The 10,034-nt window shown below is 44.5% G+C and overlaps 1 protein-coding gene across 4 annotated transcripts in view; it reads right to left on the reverse strand.

Moving 5' to 3' along the window:
• Positions 1-8,629, reverse strand: part of raver2 (ribonucleoprotein, PTB-binding 2) — a 63,018-nt gene extending 54,389 nt beyond the window's left edge. For 3 of the 4 annotated variants that reach the window (XM_055642073.1, XM_055642071.1, XM_055642070.1), the window contains exons 1-2: positions 8,360-8,629; positions 4,562-4,628 (exon numbers count right to left, since the gene is read on the reverse strand). In XM_055642073.1, coding sequence (XP_055498048.1) covers positions 4,562-4,628; positions 8,360-8,572 — 280 coding nt within the window. In that variant the 5' untranslated portion in view covers positions 8,573-8,629. The remainder of the gene's footprint in view (positions 1-4,561; positions 4,629-8,359) is intronic. The other variant, XM_055642072.1, reaches the window with a different exon arrangement.
• Between the last annotated feature and the right edge of the window lie 1,405 nt (positions 8,630-10,034).

Raw genomic sequence — 10,034 nt, forward strand, 5'->3', positions numbered from 1 at the left:
ATCAAAATGTACCCAGACTTGAGGACTTGAAACAATGGCCTTACCTGAAGGATGTCAAAATATCTAAAATAAATTCTCATGTTGACCTACTTATCAGAACGAATGTTTTGAAGGCATTGGAACCTATACAGAGGAGCCAAGGTGATGGACCGTATGCTGCAAAAACCCGACTTGGATGGGTTATCTATAGCTCGAGAAGGAATAATGAAAACGGGAATCAGAAGAACTACCCTGCCACTGCTGTTAATCAAATATCTACCGATAAATTAGAAAAGCTGGCGATGAAGCAATGAAAATCATGACTTCAATGAAAGTATCAATAAGGAATCTGAAGAAATTTCTAGAGAAGAGATAAAGTTTGTGGATATTATGAACTACTCAGTAAAGATTGATGGACACTATTGTCTGGACTTACCTTTCAAACAAGAAAGTGTTAATTCGCTGAATAATCGTCGTATGGCAGAGCAATGCACCCAGACTTTGAAACGCAGGTTTGGCGAGAATACTAAATTTCATGAAGTAATCATTTATTTGAAGAATAATTTCTACATGGACGATTACTTAAAATCCACTGAGCAGGAAGCAATTCAAATGGTAAAACATCTGACATCCCTTTGCAATAAGGGAGGATTTACACTTTCCAAGTGGATCAGTAACAATTGTGAAAGCATTCCACCAGATGATAGAGCCAAAGAAACCAGAGAGTTGGATTTGGTCAGAGACAAATTGCCAACGGAAAGAGCATTGGGAGTTACTAATGTTGCACAATTGTAAAATGTCAACGCAAAAGAAAATCCTGCAGATGAGGTTTCTAGAGAAATGACAGTGAACCGCCTCTTAAGCGATAAGAGATGGATCAATGAACTAAAGTCTTTCTGTAAGCCAGACAGAGAATGGCCAAAGCTTGAGCTGAGATTTGAAATCTCTGCTAATGATCTGGAAATTAAATCAAACCCAACAGTGAACGTTATTGCTAAAAATCCTGTTATTCTCTCACAGGATTTTCACACTTCAACATTGTTAATACAACACATTCACGAGTTGATCGGACATGGAGGAAGAAGTTTCATGCTATCAAAGCTTTGGACAGTTGTTTTGGATTATATACTGGGTATCATGCCTGATGATGTTAAGGGTTTGGTGCGCACGGTACGACTTTAAACTAAAAACAATGTTTTAATATTTGATCGAGCAACTGCCCATATGGTGCCAGCACAATAACCTGGCCCTCAACACCAGCAAAACCAAGGGACTGATTGTGGACTTTGGAAGGAGTAGGATGGGGACCCACAGCCCCGTTTATATAAACGGGTCGATGGTTGAAAGGGTCAAGAGCTTCAAATTCCTGGGCGTGCACATCTCTGAAGATCTTTCCTGGTCCGAGAACACTAATGCAATTATCAAGAAAGTTCATCAGCGCCTCTACGTCCTGAGAAGACTACGGAGAGTCGGTTTGTCAAGGAGGACTTTCTCTAACTTCTACAGGTGCACAGAGGAGAGCATGCTGACCGGTTGCATCGTGGCTTGGTTTGGCAACTTGAGCGTCCTGGAAAAGAAAAGACTACAAAAAGTAGTAAACACTGCCCAGTCCATCGTCGGCTCTGACCTTCCTTCCATCGAGGGGATTTATCGCAGTCACTGCCTCAAAAAAGCTGGCAGTATCATCAAAGACCCACAACATCCTGGCCACACACTCATCTCCCTGCTACCTTCAGGTAGAAGGTACAGGAGTCTGAAGACTGCAACAACCAGGTTCAGGAATAGCTACTTCCCCACAGCCATCAGGCTATTAAACCTGGCTCGGACAAAACTTTGATTATTAATAACCAATTATCTGTTATTTGCACTTTATCATTTTATTTATTCATGTGTGTATATATTTATATTATAGTATATGGGCACATCGATCTGTTTTGTAGCAAATGCCTACTATGTTCTGCGTGCTGAAGCAAAGCAATAATTTAATTGTCCTTTCAGGGACACATGACAATAAACTCACTTGAAGAACTAATAAGATCAATAATCAAGTTATTCTTGCTTCTAGAAGGCAAAGGTGAAGATGGAAGCCAGTCGAAGAAGAATTTTGATTGCAGATATATAGTGCATGCTATTTTTCTGCTTTTGATACATATTAAGCCTTCATGACTACTTTTTTGATGTATATTAATAATTGCCTCGTTATATACAAAATGATCAGGGGCCGGTATGTAGTGGCCATTTGACTTATTTTGTCTGTCATTAATTATGGAATCTGTCTTTAAATTCTAGACTGCCCGTTATTACGTGGGTGGGATTTATTACATAGTCAAGGGGGTGTGGGGGAGTGTGTGGGGGAGGGACTCCACTCAGCGGCCACTGCACAGCACCTCCCGGCTCCACACAGCGGCTTCCCCGACTGCACTCTTGCAGACTCAATTAGCTCGGCTTGTGGACCCCGGGGCTTTATTCTCAGCGGGTGCTGGAAGGGGCGTTACCTTCATGGTGACTTACAGGCGAGAAGACCAATCTGCTCATCTCACGATTTTTTAAACCTTCATAACTTTTGTTAATCTTCAACCGATCGGAACAAAACTTGGTGCGCATGGAGCAGAGAACTGTGAGTAAGGTGGCGATACGGGGTACTGTTTTTGCAAATTTAAAAAAAAAGCAAACCGGAAGGTGACAAGATGAGAGTTTTAGTAATAGTATAGATACTAGACCAAGTGGGACACGTTGGGTCTCTGTCACACGGGAGGCCTGGTTCCCCAACGCAACCATTCTTCAAGAATCTTTTTTTGCTTAAGTCCACCGTCCACTAACTCCAGTTTAAATTCCATTTGGAATATTTTGGAGGACCAAGAACCAAGAAGAACCCGTTCCCCCAATGCAATATTCCACCACTCACCCATAGCATCCACAGGAGGCCTATTCCACCACTCACCAGTTCCCCCAACGCAACCCGTCCCCCTTCGCAATATTCCACCTATCATTCATAACCACCAAAAATTGGATTTTACTTGCTGCCAGGACTCAAGTGCCCAATGATTGCAACATTGTTGCGGACAGGGCCAGCAATTGGATTTGGATTGTTCACAAGAGAAGTTAAGAGAACCTTTCCCTCCTCTCCTCCTTACACCCCCCCCCCCCCCCCCCCCCCCCCACGTGGCTCTGCACACGTGGCATTTTAAAACAACTGAAAGTCAGTCAGTGACTTTTTGAGGCTGCGGCCTCGAGCCGCAGGAGGGGGAAGGAGAGCGTGGCTCCGGGCCCAGTCTGTGTCCAGCGCGTTTTTTTCGGGTACAGCGATTTAAAAAAAAAAGTAAATGTGATCCCATTGTGACGTCGAAGCTGTAACTGCCACCGCAGTGTTCAAGTGATTCTTTCTTAAACTAGTTTTGTAAAGTTAAAAATGTGAATAACTTGTAAAATATAACCACAATCCGAACGAAACCTGGTAAAAACACAGCACAGGACAATGGTGAGTAAGGTGGTCCAAAAATTGTTACGCTATCGTGTACCGTTTTGGCATAATTCTGGGCATGAATCACAGACAGATACACTAATCCCTGATCCCCAAGCAGAATCACAGAATTGTTACAAGAAACCATTTGGCTTATTAAGCCTTGTTCAGTTCCAAGTTAAGCATCCTGTCAGTCCCATTGATCTGCTTTCCCCAGAGCCCATCAAATAATTCTCAATGACAAAGTAGCTGCAGACGCTGATTTACAAAAAAAAAAGAGACAAATTGGTGGAATAACTCAATCGGCCAGGCAGCAAATCTGGAGAACACGAATAGGTGAAGAGTGGTCAGATACTTCAGACTGTTGTGTGGCTGGGGGCCAGAGATGAAAAGAAAGACAGATGTGAGACAAAGCCTGCCAAGTAATAGTTGTAAATTGTGAAGCTGGTGGAAAAGAAATGTAGGTGAAAAGGAGAGAACAAAGGTGAGAGTTGTAAATTGTGAAGCTGGTGGGGAAATGTAGGTGGAAAGGAAGAAATAGGTGAGAGTCCAACTGGGGGGGGGGGGGGGGGGGGGGGGGAGCAAATCACTTCTGAAGCACTAATTAATTCAGTTTTTACCATCCGTAAAAGGCAGAAAAATTACCTAACCATAGGGAGCAAAACAAATGGCATTTTCTCATCCTGGTAAAGTATCATACCCTTTTAAAAAAGAACTGTGGTTTTATTAATGTTGAGAAACCTAATTACTTGGGAAAAGTAACACGGTACAGGATCTGAAGAACGAGACATCAAGATCTTCATGCACATTAGTTTCTCACCATTGTACAAGGATTTTGTTTTTCTATCCATATTAAAATTCATAATCCAACACCCCCCACCTATACCAACACAATACTTTATTTGCCACATTGTTGTTTGGTAGATAGCGATACTGCACCTGCACACAAAGAAACATCAATTGGATCGATTGCTTTCAAAAATTGGATCGTTTGCTTGTGATCAAAAGGTCACATGGTTTCTAAGTCTTTTTTTTAAGATCATGGGAATGCAACTGACTGAACATTTCTTGATAAATGATAGCTGAGAGCTAAAACCTTTCTCAAATACAATTTTTACTCACCCGTTCCTTTGTTCTTATCCACATAGCAATATTTCAATTCATAATCTTTCAGCAATTCATGTATTTCCTGAAGGAAGAAAAATAAAATTAGCCACCTAATGATGAATCCTGATGATCAGACATGATCATATTGAATGGGGGTGCAGGCTCGAAGAGCCGAATGGCTTACTCCTGCACCTATTTCTATATTAAGCATGTTAAAATAGGTAACAAAATAATGGTTAAATGCAAACAGCAATTTATGCTCATTACCAAGAGATATTCAGGTTGGGATTCCAAATGTAGTCACAATACACACGACCATAATAAATGCTACTTCAACTACAGCCAGGGAGAGCCCAATCCTACATACTGTATTCCTGGTCTGGCATCAGACATCATTTGAAGAATGACCAATAGTTGCGCAGACCAACTAGCCCTTGTATTCAGACATTTTCAATCTCTCCCTCTCCCAGTGTATTATTCCCACCTGTTTTAAACGGTCCACCATAGTTCCTGTCCCCAAAAACCCCCAACCCAGCTGTTTAAATGACTACCGCCCCATAGCCCTGACCTCCACAGTAATGAAGTGTTTTGAGAAACTCATCAAAACTTTAATTACCTCCTCCCTACCCACCACCCTGGATCCACTACAATTTGCATACCGCCCCAATAGATCCACTGACGATGCCATAGCCCGCAGTTGCCATAACACAATTCTCGGCATCCACATACAACGATGTCTGCCTTGCGCTTCTTGTGCGTGGTGGTGGAACGATTGGTGGAAACAGGGCAGCGACATGATCGCTCTTTCCTTGACCCACCCACTTTGTGCCAAGTCAATAAAATACTTCTAGTATACTGTAAAACACAAACTAACTCTAAAAACACTGCTGGTTGCTTAAGAATCGTTTCGCGAATGGCATCTCAAATTTCATGATATGAAAGAATGACTGTATGAACAGTAAAACCAAAATCAAATATTGCAAGTCTAAATGGAGGGGGTGAGAGGTCACCTTTGACCCAGTAAACACATTCCTTTCAATGAATTCTATAATACATCTTTCTGAATTTAATCCAATTCATTTAATCTATTGGAGTATCTGAAGTTTTCTCTTGCACGAAAAAACTTACATTTGTCAGTTGACCAAATTACATTTACCTAATACTAATTTCAGAGATAATAATACCAAAAGTTAGAAACCACACCACAGGGTTTTTCTTTGTACAGGACATCCTCTCAGGTTCAGCAGTATCCAATGAAAGTTAAATCCAATTTTTCTGTAAAAGGATCTTTCCTTTGCTCCATTTTGCTCTTGCCTCGTATTTATGTATGTACTGTGTAGAAAAACATCCCATTGTATCTCACATTACATGCGAGGTGCATTCCTGTGGGATGTTTTTCCCCTCAACTAATAATAGTCCTACAGCTGCTGGTTCCTGATATGGGGGGGGGGGGGGGGGGGGGGGGGGGGGGAAGAGGAAAGCTACTTAAGAGATTGATATTTTGTATTAATCATTTTTTTGCCTACAAATGTTTCACGTGGAAATTTCACTCCATATCCAGCAATTTTGGGTAAGGATTTGGCAATAACACGTTACCTGTACAATAGACAGAATTAGTGCAGGAGTATGCCATTCGGCCCCTCGAGCCAGCACCGCCATTCAATATGATCATGTCTGATCATCTCCAATCAGTACTCCGCTCCTGCCTTCTCCCAATATCCCGTGACTCCGCTATCTTTTAGAGGCCCTATCTAGCTCTCACTTGAAATTATCCAGAGAACCGGCCTCCACTGCCCTCTGAGGCAGAGAATTCTAGATTCACAGAAAGTATACTATAAAAATTTAAACTTGGAAATATTAACTTTTTTTCTTTACTCAGATATTGTCTGTGCGATGCCAACATTTTTTGTATTTTATTTTAGTAGCATATTTTTTTATTTGATTAAACCGTTTTAACAGGATCTGCTTAGTGTCAAAGGCAGTCACATATTTGGTGGCAGGCTTAGTATTACACAATAAAATAAAATATTTTGCCAACTATATTTAGGCTGGGGTAAATCATTACCCAAAGGCTCCCAGGAGTCATGAACTGGTCTGCTTTTGACATAATCAGACTTGCAAACACAGCATTGTAATGAGTGCCATGAAAAGCACAGATGACTGACAAGAAAGGTTCACTCGGAGGGGCTTTTTAATTTAATAACTGTGTTTGCATATGGTCTGCGAAACAGCTAGTAGATGGATAGCTGGTCTTGTCTCACTACATTTCTTGCAAATCCCTCTGATGGATTGCTCAGAGAAATGCACCAGTTCAGGTAACATATTTATTCTTAGCCACTTGACCCATGCGAACAACTCCAGGGCATTTTCAAGGTATCAGTAACAAGTCGTTTTTAGGTGGCGTCTAGACCATCTACATCCTCGATTGCCTAGATTTGGACCCTGCCCTCTTCTTGGAGCTAACATTGATAGGAGCCTGAAGTCATGCACCACTGAGCTCAGGACCAGCTACTTTTCTACAGGTTCTTGAACCAATCTTACCGTGATAAGGAAAGCCTGGTCTTGACCTGAAATGTCACCTTTCCTTCTCTCTAGAGATGGTGTCTGTCCAGCTGAGTTACGTTTTGTGGTTTCCTGCATATGTACTATGAATCTGTTTTTTTTAAATTGTAGTTTGCAATGTTTGTTTTTTTTTGGCTTTTTTAAGAATTGGTGTAATGCATGTAGAATGTATATACAAGTTGCTTTTGTGTGTTGTTTGACTCCATGTGCCAGCAATCAATATTTTCATTGTGCCTATACCTCACCGTGTATATGCACACGAGAAGAAACTCAACTCCAGTACCCATGTGTCTGAATAGTACCTTTAAATCCCCAGGTGAAGTACATTAATGAATTCCCACAGACAGTAATACCATCAAAAGTAAGAGCCGTAAAGCAAAGTTTTACATTTTATTGAAAACGGGCTACAAAATAATAACCTGTTTGAAGATGCTTAAAAAACGTTATGAATATATAATCACACAGCTGTTGATATCATTTGTATGGCCTTTCGTAGTCCAACGATAGCTGTTACTCAACGTACAAAGTAATTACATTGACATGAAACTGTAATCATAACACCAGGTTTAAAAAAAAACATGGCGCTGTTCATTGTGGAATTTAACATATTTCGTGTACGTAGTGATACGGAAATTCAACACTAGTTTAACTTGGAGAAAGAATACTGAAAGTATTTGAAAGTGCACACGTACGGAAATGTACTGTTTGCTAAAAAGGTGCCCATTGTGTGTACGTAAAGGCGGTTTAATATTTCTTTCTGAGAGGCAAAAATTAAAAAAAAAAGTCAAACGTCGTTCTGCAAAAAAACGCAATAGGTGTAAAATATATTCTGCTTTTTTTTAAAAAGGGAAAGTGGGAAATGGGCGCAGCATCGCGGATGATTTACACAGCAAAAAATAAAGAGAAAAGAAACCACTTGGGCAATCCCGTCAGTCTGAGCCAGCTCTAACTCCTTCGCCACAACTTCCAACCACGAGAATTGAACTTCTCCCTTTGCCTCTCGCACTCTGCAGCCGAGTTATTGAGAGCAACTTTATCTATAAAACATAAGTCTGTAGGTGCAGGAAAAGGCCGTGAGGGAGTTCCGGGTGAACGAGACGACTCTCCCTCCCTCCCCCCCGCCCACGCTCGCCACGGTGAGGGAGCTCCCCGAGGGCCGGGGGGCATGGCAGCGAGACCGGGCGCGCCTCCACCCACGGCCCAGCGCGGCCGCCACCCCTCACCCCTCACCCAGCCCCGAGAGTCAGGTACCTGGTTGTTGCTGTCCGACCGCAGGTTCTTCACCAGAATCTTCCTCCTGTTGCTCAGTTCCTTGCGGGTTCTCTGCAGCCGCAGCTCGATTTCCTGCGGCGTCAGGACCGGCAGCTCGTCCACCATTGTGTCGGCGGGGCCGGTGTCGGGGCCTAGCTCGGAGTCGGTGTCTGGCGCCCCGCTGTCCACCCGCTGGTGGGAACACGCCGCCATCTTGGGGAACAGACCGTTGCGGATTAGAACCAACCGTCGCGAGCCGAGCCGGTTAAAGAAGGGCGGGAGAGAGCGCCGGCACAGCCAGTACTGCAGGGGGGGGGGGGGGGGGGGGGGGGGGGGGGGGAGAGCGCCGCTGGTCGGGCACAGCTAGTACTGCAGGAGGGAAGGGGGGGGGGGGGAGAGAGCGCCGCTGGTCGGGCACAGCCAGTACTGCAGGGGAAGGGGGGGGGGGGGCGCCGCCGCTGGTCGGGCACAGCCAGTACTGCAGGGGGGAGGGGGGGGGGGGGGAGAGCGCCGCTGGTCGGGCACAGCCAGTACTGCAGGAGGGAGGGGGGGGGGGGGGGGGGGGAGAGAGCGCCGCTGGTCGGGCACAGCCAGTACTGCCGTGGGGGGGGGGGGGGGGGGGAGAGCGTCGTCGTCCGGGCAGTCGGTAGTGCAGGGTGGGGGGCGCGGGGAGAAACGCCGCTGGTCGGGCACAGCCAGTACTGCAGGAGGGGGGTGGAATGGGGTAGAGCGCCGCCGGCCGGGCACAACCAGTACTGCTGGGCAGCGAGCACACCGCCCGCAGCTCAAACCCGGTACTGCAGGGCTACACAAACCTACTGCTGCAGAGCGGTGAAAACGCCACCTCCTGGGCATTCACCTCCTGAACATTGAATTCTCCCAATGTTGTTAGCCCTTGCTGTCTCCTCCTCCTCCTCCTTTTCCTTCCTTCTCCCCACCAGCAAAGATCTTAGAGCAGAGCCCACCAGTCTGAAGAAGAGTTTCAGCCCGAAACGTTGCCTATTTCCTTCACTCCATAGATGCTGCTGCACCCGCTGAGTTTCTCCAGCATTTTTGTGTACCTCCTGGGCATGACCAGTACTGCCGAGCGTCGACCAAGACAGCATTAATTGCCCTTGAAAAGGTGGTGCTGAACTGCCTCCTATAAACCTGGTGTCTTCATAACTGAAGCCACTCCCACATTGTTCTTGGGAAGGGAGTGTTTGGATCATTCAGGGATTATAAAATTAAATGTCGAAGAATCAGCAAGTAATTGTAAACTAAGAACCCGTCTTTAGAAACATATCTGCAGATGCTTGTTTATACCAAAGATAGACAAAGGGCTGGAAAAGCTCAAGCAGGTCAGGCATCATCATCTCTGGAGAAAAGGGGAGCTGAAGTTTCGGGTCAGGACCCTTCTTCAGATTGAAAATAGCGGATTGGGGGATGACAAGCTGGAGGCAAGGAAAGACCTGGGCAAATCATGGCCTGCTACAAATAACCCATTGTTGGCTAAAGATATGATCTCAAAAGGGATACAATGTGGTGAACTGTGGAAACTGGTTAAACAACTAGGGTGGAGGAAGGGGAGGGCAGTGAAGGTAGAGGTTGCTTATAATTAGAGAATTCACAATTCGTATCGCTGAGTTGTAAGCTACCCAAGTGAAATATGAGCTGCTGTTCCTATAAATTTGCA

The sequence above is a fragment of the Leucoraja erinacea genome, chromosome 10 (assembly GCF_028641065.1).
Source record: "Leucoraja erinacea ecotype New England chromosome 10, Leri_hhj_1, whole genome shotgun sequence".
NCBI lineage: Eukaryota > Metazoa > Chordata > Chondrichthyes > Rajiformes > Rajidae > Leucoraja > Leucoraja erinaceus.